Source organism: Micropterus salmoides, unplaced genomic scaffold, assembly GCF_014851395.1.
Source record: "Micropterus salmoides isolate LMB-PRFRI ecotype aquatic unplaced genomic scaffold, ASM1485139v1 Ms_hic_scaffold_14, whole genome shotgun sequence".
NCBI lineage: Eukaryota > Metazoa > Chordata > Actinopteri > Centrarchiformes > Centrarchidae > Micropterus > Micropterus salmoides.
In genome coordinates this window covers 20,372,133-20,399,852 of record NW_024040485.1, presented here as the reverse complement: position 1 = coordinate 20,399,852, position 27,720 = coordinate 20,372,133, and the positions used below count along the sequence as shown (strand labels likewise).

General features: G+C 43.0%; 1 protein-coding gene across 1 annotated transcript; it reads left to right on the top strand.

Moving 5' to 3' along the window:
• Positions 1–19,786: 19,786 nt before the first annotated feature.
• On the top strand, positions 19,787–25,616 carry metap1d (methionyl aminopeptidase type 1D (mitochondrial)). The gene is made up of 10 exons (XM_038718225.1): positions 19,787–20,006; positions 20,999–21,159; positions 21,811–21,960; positions 22,046–22,194; positions 23,369–23,411; positions 23,548–23,711; positions 23,803–23,900; positions 24,014–24,061; positions 24,145–24,223; positions 24,753–25,616. Exons 1-10 carry the CDS (start codon positions 19,967–19,969, stop codon positions 24,835–24,837), a joined length of 1,017 nt encoding a protein of 338 aa, XP_038574153.1. The 5' UTR covers positions 19,787–19,966; the 3' UTR covers positions 24,838–25,616.
• The last annotated feature ends 2,104 nt before the right edge of the window (positions 25,617–27,720 follow it).

Below are 27,720 nucleotides of genomic sequence, written 5' to 3'. Positions count from 1 at the left end.
CTATGAAATTATTGACATCTTTCCACTGGTCATCCGTAAAATTAGGAGACCAAAATAAATAGGAGCGACTTTCAGCATGTAATCCACGGCATGTGGGCTAGTTATGAGGTAGGCTAAGTAAAAGACAGATAAACAGACAGATAATTATTTTAATGTTGGTATAGCCTACTGTCTACCGGGCTAGAAGCCTATGGTTGTATCCCTTCTTTATTAAACAAGTGGCTAATTAGTCTATATTATAAAACCATTTATCAGAAAGCAATGACTTGTTATTGAATATAATATTGTGGTTGTTTCTCTGAAAGAGAAATGTGCTTGTAAATCAGCCCTCATGCGGTGCAATATGCTGCAGGTATAAATTTCCCTTTAAACATGAAATGAAATGAATTTAATAGAGACATCACTTGTGACGCTATGATTGTGACGTTTTATGAAATGAATTTAATAGAGACATCACTTGTGACGCTAGGATTGTGACGTTTTATGAAATGCATTTAATGTTGAGATCACTTGTGACGCTAGGATTGTGACGTTTTATGAAATGCATTTAATGTTGAGATCACTTGTGACGCTAGGATTGTGACGTTTTATGAAATGCATTTAATGTTGAGATCACTTGTGACGCTAGGATTGTGACGTTTTATGAAATGCATTTAATGTTGAGATCACTTGTGACGCTAGGATTGTGACGTGTTATGGAACGCCTTTGATGTATCAAATGTATCATGTAATGCAGACCCCAGTTTACAGAGAAACAGCACATTTTTCCTGGTCAGTGTCACACGGATTCACACACTTTCTCTCAGCACCATGCCCATCCTACTTCTTGGTTATGTAGTGGGTACTTTGGTGTGTAAAGCTGTTAGGAGAGTGGTGGAGTCATACTGCAGACAAGAGAAAAGCGATGAAAAAAACACACCTGTTGCTGCTGGTCCCACCCACGCACATCCGCGTATTTCACCAAGGACTGCTTCAGAACATGCAGCTGGTTTGCCAGTTGAAACACCCCCTGACAAAACAAAGCAGGTACCAAGACCAGATGTTCCCAGCGACCCATGCAAATACATATGCAGGTTTAACAATGGATTCAACAACTGCTGGATGAACGCATCCTTACAAGCAACGTTAGATCTTAAAGTTGTGCAGGACACACTGAGAGACCGACCCCCAGAGTCCCTGATAAACCTATCTAACACGCCAACATTTGCAAGAATGTTTTTAACAGCCCTCCAACACCCAGGGAGAGATTTCACAACACCAGAAATCCGTCAGGTTTTGGCCGAATTGAGTGAGAAAGTGCCGCATGTGCGTTTGTTACAAAACAACGATTCGCTTGATCTGTTAGAACCACTGTTGTTGTGGTTGAAAAGATGTGGGGTCCAAACAACCATTCATGTGAAAGAACACAGCAGTTGTGAAGCGTGTACACTGGGAACTATAACATCAAACCAGTCCAGCATATATTTTTTACCACCACCAGGTCGTAAATCATGTGTTACGACTTCATCTTCCCTCAGAGGACCCCAAGGCAGAGGACAGTGTACTGCATGTGGCTCCAAAGTGGAGACACAAAAAGTGTGGAATGACCCTGACATTTTAACACTTTATGTGTCTCGAGCAGCCGGTACTTCAGTTAGAGAGCATGTGATTCCATCTCAGTTCATATCACTTCCTGTGGATGGCGACAAAACCAAGAAATACAGCCTGTCTTCTGCCATATGCTACAAGGGCCCTGAGGCACACAGGGGGCACTTTTGGTCATACCTGTTTAGGGACCATTTTACTATCAAAGCTGATGATAGCACAATATCAGTGACCTCACAAGCCAGACCAGCTGACATATATGAAAATGGCATCATTTATTTTTATGAAAAGGTGGACAAAGTCCCACAGCAGTTTCCTTTGCATAACAGGTTCAGGAACAGGACCACGCCTCAACCACATCTCATCCTCTCTCCCTTCATCTCCTCTTCCATTCATCCCCTCCTCCCATCCTCCTCTCCCCCATCCTCTCTCCCTTCATCTCCTCTTCCCTTCATCCCCTCCTTCCGTCCTCCAATCCCCCCATCCTCTCTCACCTCATCCTTTCTTCCCTCCAACCCTTCACCCCCTCTTCCCTTCATCCTCTCCTCCCTATCCTCTCTCAATTCAATTCACCCTTCATCCTCTCTCCCTTCATCTCCACTTCCCTTCATCGCCTCTTCCCCTCTTTTCTTTATCCCCTCCTCCTGTCCTCCTCTCCTGTCATCTCCTCTTCCTTCATCCCCTCCTCCCGTCCTCCTCTCCCCTCATTCTTTCTCCCCTCATCCCTTCTTCCCTCCAACCCTTCATCCCCTCTTCCCTTCATCCTCTCCCCCCCATCCTCTCTCCATTCATTTCACCCTTCATCCTCTCTCCCATAATCTCCTTTTCTCATCATCCTCTCTCCCCTCATCCCCACTTCCCTTCCTCCTCTCCCCGATCCTCTCTCCCTTCATCTCCTCTTCCCTTCATCCCCTCATCCCCTCTTTCCTTCATCCCCTCCTCCTGTCCTCCTCTTCCCCATTCTCTCTCCCCCATCCCCTCTCCCCTCATCCCCTCTTCCCTTCCTCCTCTCCCCCATCCTCTCTCAATTCATTTCACCCTTCATCCTCTCTCCCTTCATCTCCTCTTCCCTTCATCGCCTCTTCCCCTCTTCTCTTTATCCCCTCCTCCTGTCCTCCTCTCCTCCATCCTCTCTCCACCCATCCTTTCTCCCCTCATCCCTTCTTCCCTCCAACCCTTCATCCCTTTTCCCTTCATCCTCTCCTCCCCATTCTCTCTCCATTCATTTCACCCTTCATCCTCTCTCCCTTAATCTCCTCTTCCCCTCATCCTCTCTCCCATCATCTCCCTCTTCCTTTCACCCCCTCATCTTCTCTTTCCTTCATCCCCTCCTCCAGTCCTCCTCTCCCCCATCCTTTCTCTCCTCATCCCCTCTTCCCTTCATCCTCTCCTCCCCATCCTCTCTCCATTCATTTCACCCTTCGTCCACTCTCCCTTAATCTCCTCTTCCCCTCATCCCCTCTTCCCTTCCTCCTCTCCCCCATTCTATCTCCCTTCATCTCCTCTTCCTCTCTCCCCTCATCCCCTCTTCCCTTCCTCCTCTCCCCCCATCCTCTCTCCGTTCATCTCCTCTTCACCTCATCCCCTCATCCCCTCATCCCCTCATCCCCTCATCCTCTCTCCCCTTGTTTTGGTGACTGGAAAAGGACCGTATACAATGTTTAGGACGCTGTGTGGCCACTCAGGGGCATCGGTTAGAATGCAGTCCAGAAAAGATGTTCCTTTAAGTCGTTTATTAAACAGAGGCTTAGAAGGTTTGTTTGTGTGTGTGGTTCTACAACAGAAATAAATGAAATATAATTAGTACAATATATATGTATATTCAACAGATTAATGCCTTATACAATTATACAATATAACAACCATGCTAAATCACATTTTCCTTTAACTGGTGTTATGACAAAGGCTTAAACCAAAGCAGATACAAACTCAAATGAGGAAATAATAATAATAATGTTCATATCTCTGAAATATCTACTCAAATAGGTACATACAACAATAATGCATCATGGTAAATCGTAATAGTATTAAGGCAAATGGTGTAAATTAGCTGGAAAACACTGGATGCTGCATTTTATACATCCATGTAAAGATATCAGTTAACACTGTAATGAACATGGTTTACATTGTGTGGCGAACTACAAAAAATGACTGCTGTACTACAATCTTCCGGGCTCGTAAGACCACACCTCCTTAATATATATTGTTGTACATTAACACGAGCAGTAACATATGTTCAGCCAACTACTATGCGCCGCCATTATACAGCAACCATAAATGAGCGGCAGTACGTCGGGGGAATTTACCATACAAACACAATGCAAACGTTCTTATGAGGTAAACAGCAAATGTTGGGTTTACCTTCTTGTTGTCTGCCCACACACACAGTCTTATGGAACACCCAAATAGCAGTACATCAAACACTATTTCAATATAAATATATAGGTCTCTCTCTATATATATAAGTCTTCCCCGCCGGCGCTCCCTTCACTGTCTCGCGCTGAATATTGGCTATTTACTTCCACATAGCGGAGCGCTGGGCTGTTCTGATTGGTTGCAGTCAAGCCAACCTTGGAGTTTAAAACCCCCTCTACTTCGCACTGTCCTTAGGACCTCTTCTGGGGCAGTCTGAGTCTGGATGGTAGCGTACAGTGCAGATTTCACAGATTTAAGTGTGGTGCACTTGGGGGGTTAAACTGAGGCTTGATCTGTTGTTTAGCCAGATGGGCCTGAAAGATAGGGTGCAAGGCTTTTAAGGCCTCCTGGAGTTCTGTCTCACCTCCCTTGAAATTAGTGCCCTGGTCAGACAGGAGCTCTGCTGGGTTGCCTCTTCGTGCAATAAAACGGCGAAGGGCCATCAGAAAGGATTTGGTGTCCAGACTAGATAGGAGATCTAAGTGTACAGTACGTGTTGTCAGGCACTTAAATAGAATGCCCCATCTCTTCTCGTGGTGACGACCAACCTTCACTCTGAAGGGCCCAAAACAGTCCATGCCCGTGGAGAAAAATGGAGGCTTCAATAACCTCAGTCTAGCTTGTGGGAGGTCTGCCATTTTGGACACAATTGGGGTGGCTCTCCATCTCTGGCAGTCCGGGCAGGAGCGCTGGTGACGCTTAACAGCTTCATGATCATATAGAATCCAGTATTTGTGGCGTAGCTTTGCAAAAAGGCGCTCCGCTTTTGTCTATATCTTGAATGAGGAGCTGTGTCACTTTATGTCGAGGGTCCAAGACCACTGGGTGGATGGTGTCTGGCTCAAGCAGGTCACTGCGGCGAAGCCTTCCTCCGACCCAGATAAGTCTTACAGTCTCGTCGTACTCTGGGGCCAATGAAAGCAGCCTACTGGACCAGCATCCTACTGATTTTCCAGCCTTCAAGAGGCTAAACTCTTCAGCAAAGCTGTCCTGCTGGGCTTGTCTCGGTACTTCTCTCTCTGCTTTCTGGTAATCCTCAGCAAGAAGGGTGGCATGGTCCACCGCCGCTCCATGGCGGCTCTGTGCAACAGCTTCTATCAGTGATCTGAAAGATGAGAACTGGTAGATGTCTGGCAGCACAGGCGTTGGTGCGGTGATGGTCAAGCAGCAGACAGTAGATTTTCGCAGTTCAGAAGAGTCATCTAAATTCCTTGTGGCCAGAATTCAGGTGACTTCTGCAGGAAGGCAGGGCCCTGACTCCACCTGCTTTTCCTGGACAGGTAAAGCAATTTCTTCCCCCATGTGATATCGTCGGCTGGGTTGTTGGCTGTATCCACATATCTCCAGGCTCGGGCATCGGTCAGCTCCTGGATCTCGGCCACTCGTGTTCCGACGAATACTTTGTACTAACAGGAGTCTGACTGGAGCCATGTTAAGACTCTTGTGACTGTCCAAAAAACGACATTACTTATGTTCACAGTCAGCTCTCTTTGCAGGACTGGCCAGCTGGGCAGCTGTCAGTGCAGCACATAGCTCTAGCTTTGGCATTGATTGCTGTTTTTTGGGGGGTCACTCTGGATCTAGCAGTCATGAAAGACACTTCTACACAGCCCTGCAGGCTCTCTGCACGCATGTAGGCCACTGAACCATAAGCTCCCTCTGATGCATCAGCAAAGATGCGTAAGTCTCTCTGGGGGTTTGAAGAGTCCATCTCAAAGCTCACATAGCAGCGCGGCAGTGCAATCTGAGAGAGATGCTGTAACTCCTCGTCCCACAGCAGCCATGACTGTAGAACATCCTCAGGCAGGAATGGACTGTCCCATTCTCTTTGTTTGTTCCACAAATGTTACACCAGAATCTTGGCCCGCGTTGTGAAGGGAACGATGAATCCTAGGGGGTCGTACAAGTGTGCCAGGTGTGGGTTGATCCAGTATCCGGTATTTATATCTCAAGGTATCTGAGTAGCAGAGCCAGTGAAGTCCCAAGGCAAGCTCTCGTGGGTCAGTGCCTGACTCATTGAGCCACAGATTACTGTTCTCGGATCTGGCTTCTTTGGGCAGGTGGCTAATGACTTCAGGGGTGATACTGGCCCACTGACGTAGCTCAAATCCACCCTTTGCCAGCAGTTGTCCACATAAAATTATCTTTCAATGGAGACTCGGGCATCCTCGCATGGCTGGGTGTGGTTTAAAACATGTTTCTGCAGCAGGGACTGCATGTGGTGCCAAACGGGAGTACTTGCCATGTGTAGATGCTGGGCGGTTCCTCTGTCTTCAGGTTTCGCCAGAGGAAGCGAAGCAAGGGCTTGTCCTCTGGGAGCAGCCTCACCTGGTGAAACATACCCTTGACATTGCTGCTGACAGCGATGGAATGCTCTCTGAAGTGCAGCAAACTGGAACTCAAGGTGGGACCAGGCAACAGCAGCTCATTGAGGTTGTCTCCCTTATAGACGAAGGAACAGTTGAAGACAATCCTGTTCTTTCTGTTGTGTGTTACCATGTGATGTGGAATAAACCAGGACTCGGCTGTTGCTCTCAGCTCCTCTTCAGAGACGTTCACAATCACAATGTATCCTGCCTAATCCAGCTTCCCAATCTCCACGCAGTATGGCAGCTGCTCTTTGTGGATCTCGCAACAGGCGCCTCTCCGTACTACGGAGATTGGCTAGCACTGCCTCCTTAGGTGCCTGAAGCCGTTTCATGTTCTTCACCCTGAGGAGGGGGGTGGCATAACGGTGGATACCATCAATGTCTACTCGTGTGGTCTTTTCCACCAACATGTTGACTGCATCCTGATCCTGCCTGGAACGTGTGACAAGCTTCTCACTCCTGTAGGGAAGGACGTCAAGCTGCCATAGTCTCTCTACACTCTGCAGAATATCAGAAGCGGCTGAGAGGGTTGAGATGTGCAGGCACTGTGGTGCTGTGGATTGGTGCTTGATACGCTTGATTGGCCCTTGAAGAGTCCAGCCCAACCTCGTCTTCGCTGTGGCTGGTCCCCCGGGGGGTCCCAGGCGCACAGGCTCAACTGGAGTAATAAGGTGGGGGTAATCTGACCCGATTTGTAGTCCCCGAGTACGGCGGACTGTAGAGAGCCTTTTCAGTCAGTGAGGCTCTGTCATCTCAGTTTCGTCAGTTTCAAGTCTGTCAAGTGCACTGTTTTTGACCATGAATCATGCGAGAAATATTTTTCTCTTTTAACCTTTGTCAATAATTGGGATCCTTAGTCTACAAAATCGTCATCACCTCTTTATGGTGATTGGTTTTGGAATAGATAGAAAAGGCTTGTACGCTGTGGGAGGGAGAGGTGTACTCTCACTGTGATCACATGTCCCAGGTTTATCCTGTCTGTTCCAATTGCAATTGAGACAGACTAGCCTTGTGTGTGGCCATTGTGAGCTAACCGCTTTAGCAAATCTCAGCATGCTTCGCGTGATGGACTGCAGAACGAAACCGACCAGTCGCATGGTTAATGTAAAATTTTTACCAGGCCTTTGAATCACTAACAGAGAAATGTGTGGCATTTGATGTAATCAATAACAGGTTTGTGTAAACATTTGAGACCTAGTGCTCGTGGATGCACTGCTCCATTTACACTCTACCACTCTGTGCTCTGTTGGTTTTCCCTTTGATGGAAAATTGTGAGAGTGGGCAGGCGAGTCATACAGGGGATGGTGAATCCAGCCTATAACAGAGAATTCAAAACATATTAACAAACAATAAAACATGTTTAATACCTTTTAAGCACGGTGTATGGAAAAGATGTTATTGGAACTAGTTCACCAGTACTCAGAACCACAGCAATGTGTGTCAACACAGACTTGTTTATGTCACCACCCTTGCTGTCCTGGTTCTCGGGCCCCACCACTGGACACTCGTCAGTCAGCCGACTCCGGGTAAGAGCCCATCTCCACCCTTCCTTCCAGCTCCAAATTACTTGATTTACCCATGTCACTACCCTTTGAGGCAGCTCAACTTAGAAAAAGAGACAGAAACAACACAACAGCAGCAGCTCCAATGCGTCCAGATAATATTTTGCAATAAATAGAAAAATAGCCCTTTTTCTCTGTCTATCTCTCTTTAACTGTCCCTAAATTATTTGTCCATAATTTATCTATAATCTCATCTGTCCACCTGAACTGTGCAGTGGAAGGCATTCGAAAGTCTGTGTGCATGTGTGTGTGTTTGCCTTAGAGGTCACCCTCTCTCCACATTCCCAGTGCTCTGATTACTGAAATGAGTGTTTTGTCATGTTTCATGAAAATCTGAATATCACACACCACATAGTACCATATATACAACATCTGCCCCTCTTCTTGGGCAGTTTTAAACAAACAATTTAACAATGATGTCACCTGCTAGGTTTGAACTAATTAACAGTTACTCTGATAATTTCCCAGCCCCTTTGTGCTCAGTATTCATTACAAACATAGGATGTTCTTGAATACCATATTAAGATCTTAGTAAGTAATACTAAACTTCTACATTTTTCTCTACAAGTGTATATAGTTTACTATTGAATACTTTCTCACTGTATTTGTTATGGTGGAAGAAAAGACAATTGAGGGAATTTGAAGTCGTCTCCAACGCAAAATGGCATGCAGTTAACACTTTATTTTATGCAGAATAAAATGACTTACATAACACTACTGCTTGCATTACGGATGTAAATTGAGCTTGTATGTATGCAAAAAACAATAAACACGAAGCTAACGGTAGGACATGACAAAATCCATCAGGAACATACACACATGTACACACGCACGTTTGAAAAACTGTGCGGCTTCCCCAGATCGTAATTCCCTCTCGCTATTCACCTGTGACTTCCTCATACAGCCTCTTTTACCACCGTGATTCCCTGCCTATGCCCCCTGGTGTGCAGGTAGAAGAGTGTCACCCCTATACAACTTACCACTAAAACACAACATATAACACACATCAAAATTGGCTACAACACACCTGCCCCTAATTGTTACTCTATAATAACATAACAATTACACACCATACAAACAAAGGAGCCAATAAAATATCCATCATGCACAGGTGTTGTCAGGGAAAATAATTCCTTCCCAACGAATACGGAGTCAAATAGATGTGTTGAATCATTTCTTTATGTGACGTGGCCACGGAGAGAACCCACGGTTAGTCTCCTGAACTCAGCATTTCCTCTCCTTAAATACAGAAAAAGGACAGAAGATAACACTGCCAAGACAAGGGAAAACAAATTGCATTAGCATAGCATTAGAGTATTAGCATACACTCAAAAGCTTCTTCCTGGGCTGACAAAAGAATGCAAATGTATGTGGCATCAGAGTTGTGTCCCTACTTCTTGATTAGTCTATGTTAAAACTCTCACCTACATGTCAGCAGATGTTTATTGTAAGTCAGACAACCCTGTGGCCAATGCTAATTTCTCACAAGTTAATTACAGTGAAAATCATAAAAATCAGCAACTTATAATGTATTTCTCACAGTGTGCTTTCAGTTCATAATGTTCAATACATCAGTCTTTATACAGCTTCTTGCAGAAGACATATCTTTGTGAGTGGTCTCTCCAGAATGTTGCATTTGGTCTGGACTTTAACAGACTGCACAAGTCCTCGTGAGCCAGGAAAGGTCTGCAGTACCTTCCCTAACAAACAGGATCCACGAGGGGCAGTAGAGTCCGCCACAATGACTATGTCTCCAGTGATGAATCTTCTCTTGTCCTTGGACCACTGTTGTCGTTCCTGTAACAGATGTAATCCCGAATCCATCTGTGCCAGAAGAGATCCGATAAGAACTGAATTTGCCTCCAACGTTGTTTCGTGTACAAATCACTCTTCTCGAAAAGCCCAGGTGCAGGTTTACTTTTCAACAGGAGGATGTGATTTGGGGTCAAGGGTTCCAGATTGTTAGGATCATTTGATACTTTGGTGATGGGACAGTCATTTAATATGGCTTCCGCCTCACATAGAAGAGTTTGTAACCCCTCATCATCCGCACTTTGCTGATGAAGGACTGAGTTCAGCACCTGTCTAACCATGCGAATGATTCGTTCCCATGTTCCGCCATGATGTGATGCAGCATTTTTTGGTGATTAAGAGCAGACAGAGCCTCTCTCAGCTCACGTTCTGTTCCTACGAAGTTAGTTCCGTTGTCTGATCTGATGTGCGATACCTGGCCTCTTCTGGATATAAATCTGCGAAGTGCATTGATGCAAGAACTGGTATCTAATGAATATGCCATTTCCAAATGCACTGCCCTGCTGGCCATGCAGGTGAAGATAACACCATAGCGTTTTATGAAGCTGCGGCCTCTCTTGACCTCAAAAGGCCCGAAGTAGTCAACACCCACATTTGTGAATGGTGGAAGGTCAGGTTGGAGTCTTTCTTTCGGTAAATCTGCCATTACTGTTCACCAAGCTTTCCCTTAAAACGTCTACAAATAACGCAGGACGAGAGAATCTTACTAGCAGCAGCATTTGCGCTGGTGATCCAATACCACTGACGAAGTCTAGAAAGCAGGTGATTTCTTCAACAGTGTCCTAACTGCTCATGAATGTGGTGAAGAATCAGATTGTAGATATGCTGGTCTTTAGCCAAAATGACTGGATGTTTCATGCCTTCAGGCATTGCTGCTTTACTGAGCCTGCCACCCACTCTCAAGAGCCCTTTTTCCAACACTGGATCAAGTTTGTAAATGTGGCTCCTTTTCTTCACTCCAGATGTTCCCCCTTTCAAAACAGTTATTTCATCATTGAACTTGTCCAGTTGACAGTATCGAATAATGGCACTTTCAGCGGTTTCAAGATCTTCAGGGGACATGGTTTGACCAGCCAGTGTGGTTCTGAATCTTTGCATCTCCTGTTCCACTTTGTTCGTTTGTTGAGTTATGTCAAGTCCACTGCTGGACACAGAAGCTTGATTTCTTTTCTCTTCTGACTCAACAGCAGCAACATCTTTCTCACCTGTAGAAAGCAAGCGACTGAGGTCTTTAGCTTTTTCCATGAAGAGAAGTTATCAACTGGTTTGTTGCATTCTGTGTATCTGTGTTGACAGTGTTTATTGCATTTAGGGCATCTTTAATACAGCATTAACTGTAGCCTCTCCTTTGACCTCTGGGTCATCAAGAGACAGAATCCACAATGTTAACAGGCCATTCCCCTTCATTCTTGAGAAGAAAATCTGGGCCATGGATCCATCTGCTGCTTGTGAGAAGGTACTCAATTTTCACCCCACGTGAAGCCTCATCAGCAGGGTTCTGCTTTGTATCGACGTACCTCCATTGTGAGACAGCAGTGGCTTCTCTTATTGTAGAGATCCTATTTGCCACAAAGGTGTGAAAATGCTTGGTTTCATTCCTAATGTACTTTAGCACAGTTGTGCTATCATTCCAAAAGGTTGAATTTTCCAATTCTAGCTGCAGTTCTGCTTTCAACATCCTATCAACTCGAACTGCAGGCACAGCAGCAGTTCCATCCTTGGGATTGTCACTTTCTTTAATGGAGCAACTCTTGCTTTTCCTAGAATGAAGGCAAGATGAATTTTCTTCTTGTCATTCTGCAGCCTCAGGTACGATACTGTACCATAACCGTCCTCGCTGGCATCAGAGAAATTATGTAGTTGGGCACTTGGTCCAAAATCTTTGGGCTTGATGCATCTTGGTACGCTAAATGTGTTGAGCTTTCTTAGATCTTCTAGCCACCCCACCCACTGTAGTTGGTAGTTTGGGGAAATGTGATCATCCCAACCACAGCTCAACCTACAGAGATTTTGCAACATCAACTTGGCAGGTAACGTAAAGAGTGCTAAAAATCCAATGGGGTCGTACACTAAGCTTATTACAGACAAGATACCTCGTCTTGTCAGTGGTCTTTCCTGAATTGCCATTTTGAACCTGAAGGTGTCAGTTTCTGCACACCATTGCAGTCCAAGTGTTCTCTCAACAGGGAGATTGTCGAGATCCAATTGTTTCACTTCCTTGACTGTTTTTTCCACATCAATAGATTCCAACACTGACCTGCTGTTGCTAATACAATTCACCAGCTGAAACCCCCCCCAACTGGCATACAGTTGTCAGGTCTCTTACCAGGGCCATGGCCTCTGCCTCTGCCTCTGAAGGCAGGGACTTCAAGCAGTCATCCACGTAGAAATTGTGCTTGTTTGTTCTCGTCACATGTACTGGAAACTTTGCCCTGTTGTCCTCAGCAGTTTTTCTTAGGGCGAAACTGGCGCAGCTGGGTGATGATATTGCACCGAATAGATGAACAGTCATTCTGTATTCAGAGAGATGTTGTGTTAGTTCACCAGTTGGCCACCATAGGAATCGAAGAAAATCTACATCCTGTTTTGTCACTTTGACTTGATGATACATCGCCTGGATGTCAGCCATCACTGCTACAGCTTCTTGACGAAACCTTTTCAGAGCTCCAAGCAATGAATTCGTCAAGTCAGGTCCCTGAAGTAGCTGACTATTGAGCGACATCCCCTTGAAGCTTGCGCCACAGTCAAATACTACCATCAATGTTCCCTTTCTTGAATGGTACACGCCATGATGCGAGATGTACCAGACTTTTCCTTCTTTTCCTTTCAGTTGATTTTCTGGCACCTTTTCTGCATATCCTTTATTCATGACATTGCTGAGGAAGTGAATGTATTCATCTTTAAAAGTAGCATTTTTCTTAAATTTCCTTTTCAGACAGAGGGCCCTTTGTTCAGCAACATGACGGTTTTTAGGCATGGTAACATTTTCCTCCCTGAAAGGTAATCTCATGCAGTAATGGCCGTTGCTGAGTTCAGCTGAACTGTTCATGATTTCCATAAACTTGAGATCTTCTCTGGACATTTCTGGCTTTTCCTCTGTTGATTTCTCATTAAAGTCGTGGTTGTATTGCTTCACCAGCAGTTCCTCTATGTTAGCAATAGATATTCAGTTGACTGTAATGGTAGGATATCTGCTCCCAGTCTCATTGCCTCCTCTCAGTGGTCCATTAATAACCCATCCCAATAGGGTTCTGACAGCATAGGGTCCTACGTCCTCACTGTTTACCCAACGAAGGTTAAAATGAAGGGCAACTGGACTTGGTTGAAGCTACTGGAAGACGTTTCGTCCCTTATCCAAAGGACTTCTTCAGTTCTGGGAGAACTGGCAGAACTGAAGAAGTCCTTTGGATAAGGGACGAAACGTCTTCCAGTAGCTTCAACCAAGTCCAGTTGCCCTTCATTTTAACCTTCGTTGGATAACTATGACCTGGATTACTGAGAATCTTCATAGACATCTCACTGTTTACCACTTCCTATGGTTCCATTACTCTTGAAACGTTAGTTCCAATCAACAGCTCAACATCAGCATCGATGACAGGAATTTCCACTGAGTGTAAATGTGGCCAGACACTTAACTCTTCTTGTCGTGGAATGTTATCATGAGTCACAGGTATCTCATATTGTGTAAATACATCAGGCAATTCAAAGAAAGTATTGAGTGCAGATACCTCCAGTCCTGAGATAACATGACTATTGACAAACTTTTCTTGGCTCATGGTTCTCAATAGAATCTTTGCGTTTCTTCCTCTCACCTTTAGTTCCCTCATGAGTCGCTCAGAGCAGAAAGTAGCTGTACAGCTGAGATCTAAAAATGCATAAGTTTTTAGCATCTTACTGCCTTTTATAGCCTTGATTTGTACAGGCAAAACACAGTCTTGCGCACCAGCCCCTATATGGCCACAAGTCTTAAGAGAAACTGCATGACTTGTTTCTTGGTGTGTGTCCTCTGATTTGATTTCCTTTTCCTTTGAATGGATGTGAAGGCAGGTATGATGTTTCAGGTTACACAACTTGCAAGACAGACGTCTATGACAATGTTTGCTCATGTGTCCAACAGTCAAACACCCAAAACAAACACCTTTCACCTTCAGAAAGTAAATTTTCTCTCTGTGCAGCTTCTTCTCCATTCTGGGGCACAACTCCAATCTGTGACCCTGCTCACACAGCAGACACGACACCTTTGTTGACTTATCAGTTACATTTTTCTCTTTTTGCACTTGATATGTGTTTCCAGTGTTAACAGCTTCCACGGAGGTGGCAAAACTGCTTCCCCTTCCCTTAAAGCAAACCTGTGAGACTTTATGTCCAACGTTTTATTTTGGTGGTAAAATGGATGTGTCCTGAATGTTTCCAAAGAGTGGATCTGAGGCAATAGATACTTGCTTCTCAATGAAACTGACAATGTCACTGAAACCTGCTTGACGACAGCGCCTCTCCTGCAATTCATAAGCAGTGTTTCTCCACCTTTCCCTCAGTTTATATGGTAGCTTCAAGACTATAGCACACATTTTGAATGGCATATTCATCTCTTTTGTCTTTGCATAATAGTGAGAAGATTTTCTTGTTCCACATTGGTTTGCACTAAACCACCACGCTGTATGGACTCCTGCGTGGAAAGCATGGCTGTTTCCTGTGTGTGATGTGTGGTGTGATTGGTTTGCTGAGATTGTTGAGGCATGCTTGGTTTGTGATCCAGAGCATGAACTTTTGTTCCACCTTGTTGTAAACTGGTTTCCTTAGATCGTGCCCCCATTGACAATGTGGCTTTGCTGCCTCCTTTTGGCAGATGATTGAACTGATGGCTTGAATCCTTGGGACATGTCTCCATTGCCACTGTGGCTTTGCTGCCTCTTTTTGGTGGATGATTGAAATGTTGGCTTAAATTTCATGGAGCAAATTCCATAGTGGAGGATCTGAGAGAGGATTTGTATTTTGGCCTTTTCCGATATGAATTCATTCCATCAGAATGTTCACTGGAGCTTGACCCCGGTAGACAGTGCTCGGGCAGCCAAAGTCATTATTGTTTTGTTTCGAAGAGTCCCTTTGACCCCTGGGGACAGCGCACAGGGACTGAATATCCTGTGAGTTGTTCCAAGGGAGCAAGGTGGGTCCGTTTGAACCCGGAAGACAGCGCTCGGGCAGCCACAGTCATAAGGTTTTGTTTCAAAGAGTCCCTTTGACCCGGTCTCAACAGCGGAAAGGGACTGAATATCCCTTGAGTTGTCGGACAGATGGGGAAGAGAGCGGTGTCCCTTTTGACCCGGTTTGTTTGAAGGGAAGGGAAAGAGGGGAGCCAAAGTCATTATGACCCTGATGGCTACTTCGGAACCTTTGAAATAGCCCTCGGGAAATGTGTGAATGGATTCCCCTGAATCTCTTCAGAACAACTTTGTTGAAGAGGATAATAAAATAAACACAAAAGAAGAAAAAAAAGTTGTTGAAGGCAGGAATCCAACTCACAATCCTTGGATTTCAAGTCCTGTGCTTTACCAACTGAGCTAACCAGTCACACAGGAAAATGGTCTCAAATTATCCTAAAGAAACACACAGGCCAAACCCTGTATCCAGCTATGGTTTGCTATCTTGAGATCACTAGAAAAGTATTCTGTTATCACGGGATAACAACATTCATTATTTCAAGATAACGTTAGCAACTGCTCGGCGTTAGCAAGCGAGCTACCATGGCTCTCTCTACGTGACTCCAGCCTTTCTGATGTTGACTGTTTTCACCCGACATCATCTGATTCTTGTTTGGCCTGACAGGCCTATCCTTATCCTTACCTGGAGTTTATGTTGGAATCTGTATTGTGCTGGGAGCCAGTTGTTTTATGGTGTTAGTGGAATGCATTTCATTAGCTGCGCTGTAGTCGGAGAGAGGCTTGTGAGCACTCACATAGCTACATCCCAACCCAAAACCTTTAAATTAATAGCGGAATAGTGGCTGTTCCAAGCAACAGAGAAAACAGGTGTGTGCTTCATTTCTAAGTGAGGTTAGAGCCTATTGACAAAAAAGCAGTAAACATTGATTTATAAATAAGTGATTTTATTGAAAAACTACCAAAAGCCCCTTTAAAGGTGTTGGTTTTTTCTTTTCTTTTTCTGCAAATTTATCCTTGTATTTAATTGTCTGCGGCTGAAGCTGCTTGTTATTGAAAGCCACATTCTTTCACCCAAATGCCCATTTGGTCAGTGCTTTGTTTACCATAGTTGGTAATATTGTTATTAATAATCTGAGTAGTCACTACTGGAGACATCAGAGGAATTTGTTCCTTTTTGCTGTTAAGGTGTTTCTTTACAGGTGCTGGTCATATAATTAGAATATCATCAAAAAGTTGATTTATTTCAGTAATTCCATTCAAAAAGTGAAACTTGGATATTATATTCATTCATTACACACAGACTGACATATTTCAAATGTTTATTTCATTTAATTGTGATGATTAAAACTGACAACTAATGAAAATCCCAAATTCAGTATCTCTGAAAATCCGAATATTACTTAAGACCAATACAAAAAAAGTATTTTTAGAAATGTTGGTCAACTGAAAAGTATGAACATGAAAAGTATGAGCATGTACAGCACTCAGTACTTGGGGCTCCTTTTGCCTGAATTACTGCAGCAATGCGGCGTGGCATGGAGTCGATCAGTCTGTGGCACTGCTCAGGTGTTACGAGAGCCCAGGTTGCTCTGATAGTGGCCTTCAGCTCTTCTGCATTCTTGGGTCTGGCGTATCGTATCTTCCTCTTCACAATACCCCATAGATTTTCTATAGGGTTAAGGTCAGGCGAGTTTGTTGGCCAATTAAGAACAGGGATACCATGGTCCTTAAACCAGGTACTGGTAGCTTTGGCACTGTGTGCAGGTGCCAAGTCCTGTTGGAAAATGAAATCTGCATCTCCATAAAGTTGGTCAGCAGCAGGAAGCATGAAGTGCTCTAAAACTTCCTGGTAGATGGCTGCATTGACCTTGGACCTCAGAAAACACAGTGGACCAACACCAGCAGATGACATGGCACCCCAAACCATCACTGACTGTGGAAACTTTACACTGGACTTCAAGCAACGTGGATTCTGTGCCTCTCCTCTCTTCCTCCAGACTCTGGGACCTTGATTTCCAAAGGAAATGCAAAGTTTACTTTCATCAGAGAACATAACTTTGGACCACTCAGCAGCAGTCTAGTCCTTTTTGTCTTTAGCCCAGGCGAGACGCTTCTGATGCTGTGTCTTGTTCAAGAGTGGCTTGACACAAGGAATGCGACAGCTGAAACCCATGTCCTGCATACGTCTGTGCGTGGTAGTTCTTGAAGCACTGACTCCAGCTGCAGTCCACTCTTTGTGAATCTCCCCCACATTTTTGAATGGGTTTTGTTTCACAATCCTCTCCAGGGTGCGGTTATCCCTATTGCTTGTGCACTTTTTTCTACCACATCTTTTCCTTCCCTTCGCCTCTCTATTAATGAGCTCTGTGAACAGCCAGCCTCTTTAGCAATGACCTTTTGTGTCTTACCCTCCTTGTGCAAGGTGTCAATGGTCGTCTTTTGGACAGCTGTCAAGTCAGCAGTCTTCCCCATGACTGTGTAGCCTACAGAACTACACTGAGAGACCATGTAAAGGCCTTTGCAGGTGTTTTGAGTTAATTTGCTGATTAGAGTGTGGCACCAGGTGTCTTCAATATTAAACCTTTTCACAATATTCAAATTTTCTGAGATACTGATTTTGGGGTTTTCATTAGTTGTCAGTTATAATCATCAAAATTAATAGGAATGAACACTTGAAATATATCAGTCTGTGTGGAATGAATGTATACATTATAGTTTCACCTTTTGAATGGAATTACTGAAATAAATCAACTTTTTGATGATATTCTAATTATATGACCAGCACCTGTATTTAGTTCGTAACCCCAATCCCCCAAATGTGATAAAAATGTTTTTCTCTTCTCTTTAGGTATTTGAGTCACACAGTTTTTGCTTTTTTCTCATTCGCAATTAGTTCACACAAGGCTGTTTTCTGGATCACTGACAACGCAACAATAACCAGTGGTCAATCGTGCTGCCCTCAGATGGTAGAAGCTGCCACTGCTGATCTTGTTGTCAGTGATGTCCTTTCGTCAACAGAGCAGGAACATGGCTGCAAGATAAAAGAGGCAGGTGAGCAGATTCTGAAAACTGCATGTCAGAAAAGCTCCTCCTGGCCTGTAATGTATCCATGCTGAAATGAATGGCTTTTTAAAGTACAACAAAATTCCTCTAAGCCTTCTCAGAAACTCTGTCCATGTTTTGTTTTGGCCTTTCCTTCAGTGTAGTTTTGGACTATCCAAAGGTAACTGCTGTGGGCCTAAGTTCACTTTTTTGTATATATTGATATATATATAGTGATATTAATTTGGATGGAAACACGTGCCCTGTGAGTGACACACTGGGTGATTAAGACACGTAATGGTTTAAAATGTCAGGGTCATTCCAAACTTTTGTCTCCACTGTGTAGCCACATGCTGTGCACCGTCCTCCTAGGCTTTGGTTGAGGCAAGATGAAATTGTGACACAGGATTTACCACCTGGTGGTGGTAAAAAAATAAATGCTGGCCTGGGTTGAGGTTGTAGTGGTCAATGTACATTCTTCACACCTGCTGTTTCCCTTTACCTGAAGGGTGAGCTTAGTAACTGAGGGGTTAAACTTTGTGCAGGGTGCTGCAGCTGCAAAATGCTAACAGCTCCTTGAAACACTTTTCAGCTGTGATGAAATGCTGGACAAGGTTAAAGTGTGCGCCACCCAGAATAGTTTGTCCTGCACAACTTTCACTTTTAGTGTGACTTGTAACACTGCATTCATCCAACAGTTATTTTGTCCATTTGGAAATCTGCAAATGTACTTGCATAGGTCTTTGAACACATCTGTTCTTGGAATGTGCTCCTCTTCACGCGCACGCACGCACGCACGCACACACGCACGCACGCACACACGCACACACGCACACACGCACACACACACACACACACACACACAGGCCTATAAAACTGATTCTGCATTTTATTTGGTATTTCATGTTCATGACTTTATACTAAACACACACATAGAAATGACTACATTATCTGCAACAAGAATTAATTTAAAAAAATGTTTTTTACAATCTGTGAGGAAACCGGAGCTACCTGGAGAAAGCCTACGCAGACATGAGGGGAATGCACACTTTTCCAGACCTGCTGACTGAGAGGCAACAATAACCATTGTGCTGCTCTCATGTGGTATAAACTACCACTGCTGATCTTGTTTTCAGCAATGTCCTTTCATCAATAGAACATGGCTGAGGCCAGTGCGCAGATTCTGAAAACTGAAGAGAACTGTCAGAAAAGCTCCTCCTTACCTGTAATGTATCCATGGAATGAGGGAAGAGAGGATGAAGGGATGCGGGAAGAGAGGAGAGGGGAGGATGGATGAAGGGAAGAGGGGATAAGCGGATATGTATAGGGAGGAATGGAGGGAGCAATAAGGGGATGAGGGAAATGAGTAGTGTGGGACTATCCAGAGGCAACTGCTGTGGGCCTTTGTCCACCTTTTCATATAAGTAAATGATGCCATTTTCCTAAATGTCAGCTGGTCTGGCTTCTGTAGTGACTGATATTTTGCAATCGTCAGCTATGACCGAAAGTGCCAATGTTTTAGTTAAGGCTCATGTGATAAATGGCAGAGGACAGGGTGTATACCTTGGTTTTGTTTCCATCCACAGGAAGTGATATTAATTTAAATGGAATCACGTGCACATAAAGGGTTAAATTTCAGGGTCATTCCAGACTCCACTGTGGAGCCACATGCTGTGCACGTCCTCTGTCTTGGCTTTGATTGAGGCAAGTTGTGATACAGGATTTGGTAAAAAATAAATGCTGGCCTGGCTTGAGGTTCTAGTGCAAACAGCTCTTTGAATGTTTGTGCTTGCTTGCAGTGAGTCTCTCTCTTTCCAGACGTTTTGCTTTACCAATGCTGGAGTGAAATGCAACTGTTTATTGTGTTTGATAACCGACAACGGTCAACTGAGTTTATAAACTGCAGCTCAGAGAAGAAAACCGGGCCGCGCGTGAGCATCATAGACTGTATATAAAAAGGTGCGCATGCGTATGCGCGTAGTAGTCACGTGACTCCAGCACCACGTGACCACCAAAAAAATCCATGGCGGCGCACCGTTCTGCACGGCTTGCTACGAGATCAGGTACTGAGCTAAAAACACTGTCCCCACTCATACAGACAGCTAGCATTAGCGGCTGCGGGGGCCACTTCTGTCCCCATGCAACGTTAAAACTACTTATTTTACAAATACATTAACACATGTTGGGTTTCTGTAAATAACATCAGAATACGGTCTAGACCTGCTCTTTTATGAAAAGCGCTGTGAGATAACTGTTGTTGTGATTTGGCGCTATATAAATAAAATTGAATTGAATGTCAACATTATTTTGTAAGTAAAGGGGCGGTGTTTTTGACAATTTGACAACAGATGTTCGCTTGCGAACTTATTCAAACAACAACTTAAATTGAACATCATCCAACTTTATGGCAGAAAAGTCGTATTGACTTGGATTAGATTGTATAGGTGCACTTAATAAAGAGGCCACTTGATTTCATCAAGCACACTAAATAATTGTGGTCTTAAAACTAGGTTCTACCAAATTTGTAATTAATCTAATTTCCTTAACGTTTGCCCAGTTGGTAACGTTAATCCAATCCGGTCTCACGGTGTATCATCGTATGTCTTTGCCTTATAGTAATAGAAGTGTTTGTTTGCTATCGTTCAATTTATGTCAGATATACTATTTGTTTAAGTCATCCCAAAGGTGCCTGTTTAACGTCTTAGTCTTTACTTTGCAAGACATTGGAAACAAATTGTGTAAACACTCTTATTTATTAACATACAGTACATAGCAAAACTAATGTTTAATGAATGTTGCAAAGCTTTGGTTCTGTTTTTTTGGCCCTTGTTCTGGCTGCACAGTGAAGGGACAATGTGGGGGGAAAAAACTAAGCTGCTGTGTGAAACGGTAAACACCAGCATTAGTCATCTGTGCAAGTTTTGTGTAGCAGCACAATATAAATATATTGTACAAACTGCTCTGGGGGGGCTAGACAGTCTAAGCATTAGAAATTTCTGCTGTTCTGTCAGATAGAGCGCTCTCTTCTTTATTGAGTTGCTTTCCATTTGGCCAGGACTGGGAGGTTTCCTGCGGCGGGTTTGTTTTCTGAGAAGCTGTGGTCCCCCCACAGCCCTACTGTGTCAACAACATCAGCGCTTCTTCTGGAGGAAGTGGAGAAGTTCTCACGATGTGGTTCGACCAGCTACTGTTAAGCCTGCCTATGCAGTACCCCAGGTACAGTACCACCTGTTCCCACAATGCCACAGTCCTAAGCAGTATTCTGATTGGATAGGCCAGAAGACCTGTAATCTGAAGTTTGACCTTTTGTTTTTCTTATTTCCTTGAAATTAATACTGTGTCAGTTGAACTTTGTGGAGCTCTCTAATGATAGAAGCCTGCTTATAATGACAGCCAAATGAAATTACTTCAAGCAACAAGTACTTGGTACTTGTTTACATTTTCTTCCTTTGACAAGGGTCCATGCTGACTTCCATGCCGGGGTGATTAGGCTGTCAAACATGTCTCCAGTAACAGCCTGAGTACAGATGCAGAAGGTGTAGAGGTTGCAAAAGAGTACGACTGACATCTTAACTTATATGGGCATTCAGACAGGATTAGTATTTTCAGAGGACATGGATTTCTAGTACTTTCCAATAAGGGGAAAATGACTAAAATGAAATCTGTCCCATTAGAATAGTCTTATTGTTGAAGGAAAACTTTAAAGCATTGTTGACTCAATTCTTCAGGCAATTCAGCTCCTACTAAATATAATTTTATATTGTACTTTGGTTTCTGTCCCTAAATAATTAGTGTTTTTATATGGGACCTTGGGATTGCTATGACCCTCCTTTCGTATCCTGTCTTTCCTCTCCTCCCTGACTATAGCACATTGTGCGACCTGACTATGTAGGCAGTAGACTGGTTCCAGAATGGCCAGACTACGTAGAGATCAAAGACCAAGAGCAGATAGAAGGCCTCGCAAGAGCATGTCAGCTAGCCAGACATGTACTGCTACTCGCTGGACGCAGTCTGAGGGTAAGCACCTGATCACTACAAGCAATGTTTGTGTTCACTAGAAATAACAAAAACAACATTAACAATTATTACCTGTGTCTTCCAGGTTGGCATGACAACAGATGAAATAGACTTCCTCGTACACCAGGAGACAATCAAGCACAACGCCTACCCATCCCCTCTCAGATACGGGGGTTTCCCCAAGTCAGTCTGTACATCTGTGAACAACGTGGTTTGTCATGGCATACCTGACAGGTAAATGTGCAGGACATTCACTTACAACATTTGGATTTAGAGAATAACTCTCCTAATGGGAACAGTGATGCTAGAAAGCTTTGGACTGAAGAATTGCTGTCAGGACCTCAGTCTGCTCTTGTTCAGTATCATTGGAGAAAATGTTTGCTCACATATGTATGTAGTCGGAGCCAAATAAACAGAGCATCCTTTAGGCATGGGGTCTCATCCTGGAAATGCTGGACTTTTCCAAACCCCTGCAGGACTCTTAACAGTGGAAGCTGCTGGTTGCGACTTTGGGAAGTATCATCACATTGCATTTGAATAAGCTACAACTGCATGTCCTTCATAACTTTTTCCACATCAACAGAAGTGTTTTGAGGACAGGTTAATGTCCCTCTCAGTGGCAGCAAAATCTTGAAAGTGCTGGCTAAAATAAGTGATGTGAGCACTGTCGCATATCCCCCAATTTCACAGAAATGTTGGCATTTGGGAAACTGAAGATAATTTCCTGCAGAGTCGGGAAGTGTACAGCATTGCCATCACTGATTTGCATCTCAAAAATTCAAAGTATAATACAGTTTAATTTCACGGCCTCTCTTCCAGATTCAAAAATAATAATTTTACCACCGTGTCTGGAAAGCCTGCATTTACTGTCCACATTTTGCTCATTCTTGATACTGCCATGTCTACTGTCTGTGGCTGACAAAGCCTCTTTGCCATTGAAAGAGTGCCACTTTACATACTATAGTGACACCTGGGGTTTACAATAGGAACTGCATGCATTTTAAAATAGTCAGCTGGCCAATCATTATCAAAGTCACTCCTAATTTAGACTCATAAAAAAAGTTAAAATATTCAATGTAACATGTATTTTTTTTCTCTTTACATTTGTTTCCTTCCAAAATTAGATTCTACCAATGGGGAAAATAAGCAGAAAAGAGAATCTTGTTTTATCTCAAAAGTAAAACGCATCTTATTATCCTATCTAATAAACCAGTAACTCTCAGTATCAGTAACTTAAGTCTTTAAATCTTGGACTAAATACATTTTGGATGATGAACTTAGTTGAGATGGTTGGCATTTTGTCCTTATAAAGATTAACCTATTACGGTGATGTCCACTATTGTTCATTATTAAAGGAAAGGGATTCTCTGTATGCACCATTCATTCTTTAAATGCCTCTGTCCTGCAGTCGGCAACTTCAAGATGGAGATATCATCAACATTGATGTCACTGTAAGTTGATGCCTTAACACACACACACACACACACACACACACACACACGCAAACTCCAAGACATTACAGCAAACATGATCAGTCAGAACAACACTGCTCCCATCACCGACTTACCTATTACCTATTCATGACAGGTGTACTTGGATGGATACCATGGTGACACCTCAGAAACCTTCTTCATTGGCGAGGTAGACGAGGTTGGGAGGCTATTGGTGGAAACTGCCAGACGTTGCCGAGACGAGGCCATCGCTACCTGCAAGCCGGGTGCACAGCTCTGTGTTATAGGAAACACTATCAGGTACACACACACAGTATACACAATGAATATACACGTAAAATACACAAATATCATATAACCATATTCATAATATTTTTTGTACTATTTGCAGTGAAATAGCAAATGCCAGTGGCTTCCAAGTGTGTCCTTATTTCATTGGACATGGAATAGGCTCCTACTTTCATTGCCATCCTGAAATCTGGCACCATGGTGAGTTTGTTTTTGGTCAGAGGATTTGGCTGAAATGGGGAAAATAAAAGATAATATGGAAACCATTCCCATGTTGGGGTCTTTTTATTGATGAAAGTTCTCTTCATTTTCAGCTAATGACAATGACATGACGATGGATGAAGGGATGGCTTTCACAATAGGCGAGTTACCTTTCACTGTCTTTGTGTGCCCATTTTGATGCCACTGTATGCGTGTGGTCATGATATTGTCTATTCATTTGTAGAGCCCATACTGATGGAGGGGTCTCCAGACTTTAGGATCCTGAAGGACAAGTGGACAGCAGTGTCCGTAGACAATAAAAGGTATGTGATGGACAACCAACAATATCTTGGCTGTGTGTTTGTAGCTGTTGTACCTGTTATTTTAGCAAAACATGTTTTCCCCGACAAAATGGTTTCCCAGCTGGCATCATTAGAGCTTGTAAAAATGGTGAGGGTGGTGATGGCGCAATGGATAAGACACATGCCTTTGGTGTGAGAGACCCGGGTTTGATTGTGTCCCTGAGCAAGACACTTAACCCATTGTTGCTCCAGAGGTGTGCGACCTCTGACATGCATAGCAAATGTAAGTCGCTTTGGATAAAAGTGTCAACTAAATGAATAAATGTAATGTAAAAGCCCATAAAACCAAATGAGATACAACAGGTTAATTAGTGACCTTTTAGATGTGCTGGCAGGCCTACTTAAAAGGTTTTAAAAAGAGCCAGGCTAGTTGTTTCTCCCTGCTTCCGTTCTTTATACTATGCTAAACCAATAAACATTTGGCCAAATGTTAAACTATTCCTTTAAAATCTTAAATGCATTGTGTTTTTTAAAATTCACATTCATTCAGGTCGGCTCAGTTTGAACACACAGTGGTCATCACATCAGACGGAGTGGATATTCTCACCAAACTGCCAGAAGAGGGCAATCTGTGACCTGAAAGACCTGCTGACTCCTGCAATGACTGTTCAAGATGTCTTCACCTCAACCAGGATCTAAACTACCTTTTGTAATAAAAGTTTCACTGACACATATTTTAAACAAGTGAAACGTTTGTACCTGTAAAGTGTATAAAAAGAAATTACATACATTTTCTTATTTTACTTTTTATTATTAAGTTAAGATTACACATAGTTTATTCAGTCTGACAAAGAGTTTTTTTTCACCCTTGACATAGAGGAAAAGTGGCTGCCAGTGCATCTTATTACTAAATCTGAGATTTATGCATGTCTGAGTCTTTATATTAAGAGATCCCAATTATGTCCAAATACTTTTGCCAGCCCATCAGCTGCTAACCAGTTTAGAGTTTTTTAGCCATCACTCAAAGGAAAATCCTTTGACGGTTGCTTCAGTGGGGCCCATGACAGTCAAATGTGATTTGTGACAAGTAAGATGGACTTGTAACTGTCAACCTATAAACTGGAGGAACACAAGCAGGGCCTGAGCCAGGGTTCAAGACTTGCTACCAACCTAACACTGTAAAATGTTCCGGTTATTTAATAAAATTGCAAAATGTCACATTATATGTATAAATTTAACTGTTAAAAGTTATTTGTTGGGTAGTATTTGTCTCACTTCATCATTGTCTCAGAAGAAAACATGCGCACAAACTTGAGGACAAAAAAATCTGCTATGGGGTTGGAAATTCCAATTTCCAATTCCTCTTTATCTTTTGTCTACAGGTGAACTTAATAAAGGTCAAATATCACATACAGCCTTTTCTCTCTTTACCTCAACTCTCAACTTTTGTTCTTAAGCTTCTTACAGTGACATTCACGGCACGTTATCTTTGACATTTCTCACTGTTATCAGAGCACAAATTACTTGTTTGTTCATTTACATAGAAGTTGGTTTATAGTGTGGGAATGGTTAAAAGCTTCTACACGTGCTCCCAAGATTGTACACAATGCTGTGTGGATAATGTAAATCTGATGTTTTTGTAATGATACTTCTTAATGTGACTGTAACTGAGGAGAGAATGGTGAAATGAAGATGCTTCAGAGGAAAAATAACACAAGAAGAAATTGGATTCCAGCCCACTGGGTGTGTTTTCTCTTCCTGCCAATGTACTCTTGAGAGAGTGTGTGTGTGTGTGTTTAAGCCAGTGCCAGTTTGGCAGCTAATCAGGAGTCTGGTCATGTCCAGCCAGGAAATGATTCACGTTATATCATTGTATTTGACGCAAGACATATGATAAGGATAATGTGCATTTATTCAGCTTTTATGAAACTCCAGGGACTAAATCAGAATTTAAAGCTGTAAACAGAGACTTGCTAAGGTAGTGTACTGAACTGAAGTGTACTGTCTTATTGTAGCTTAGACTATTTGTGGAAGCAATACAGTACTCAACATTTGATTTTAGGGCAGGGTGTGGTGTGTGTGTCTGTAAGCTGAAGGAGTGTTGGCTTCCTGTGAATCAAGACAGTAGTCATGTAAACAACTCTTAATGGCCACCCACCAGCATATGACTCATTAATTTCAAAAAATTTAAATCTGAAGATACATAAAAGGGTTTGTCAGCTAGGAGAGAAAGTGAAGGACAGAAGGCCGATATTAGGGGGAGTAGAGGTGGGTTAGAGGGTAGGATTTTGGGAGGAGCAGGGAGTGGCGGGGTGAGGTGTTGGCTTGTGGTCATGAATTCTCTCTAATTCCAACATGTTGGGACTCATTCGTGCTCTCTCCTCTCGCTCTGAGGATTGAAATCTGATCATTATTATCTCTGTCTATTTCAGTGAAATTTGCTAAAAAGTTAGGCCATGAGCCGTGGGAAAGCATTTGTTTTGGCACAAATACTGCCATCATTTATAAAACACTTCATACTACACCCACAATGTATTTTTCCTGAAATTCCTACAATATTAATATAATCCCACATGACTGGATGTAGTGTACGGTGTTCCTTTGATTTGTTCCCAAATTCTTGTATGCATGGCTTATTTGACATAGATTGTCATCATTTGAATGTATTGTCTAAAGTCTGTGTAAAAGCCTTCAGAAGCTTGTCACTCGATTTCAAAGTTTATAATGAAAATTAACAGTAGCTACAACCAATTTTCATCAAATCTCAATTTTCCAGAACACATCCTGATGTATCCAGCAGTAAAGAATTTCAAAATGTTATATGTTATAATATCATAGTATATCACAACATACTTTAATATTGCTTTTAAATTGACATACCTGAGTCATGAGTCATATTTCATCCTTCAGCATATCAGCACGGTTATTTATATATACTGTATATGTGTGTATATATATTTTCAATTCAGATGCAACATTCTCTAAAGGCCAACGAGGCAAATGTAATGAAACTAATAAAGCATGTTGTTTCAGTGTTTATTAGTTTTGAGTTCATCTTTGCCCTTGAAAGAGTGTTGGATCTCAGATCAGCTGTTTCTTTGTTCTTTGTGCACCTCCTCCAAATGTTGTTGTTCAGCCTTCAGTTTTCTGGATTGTTATTGTTGAAATGTTGTACAACCTATATAAAGGCTTGTGTTCTCTAAATGTGTGTTTTATCAGTGTAATACCTACAGATATTACTGATTTATCTCCTCAAAATAAAATAAATACAGCCCTCTTCAGCGTTCATGGTGGACGCTCCTCAGCCATCAATCCATAAAGAGCTGTACATTTGGGGGGGGGGGGGGGGGGGGGGGGGGGGGGGGGGGCGGGGGTTCTTCACAACATCACATACCAACACACATTTCTGCCACCCTCATGCTGAAGATACAGCCACATGTGATGTTCATATCTGCCATTTGCATTCCTAATTCATTCCACCATGTGTACTATGTTAACTGGTTCTATAACTACTGCAT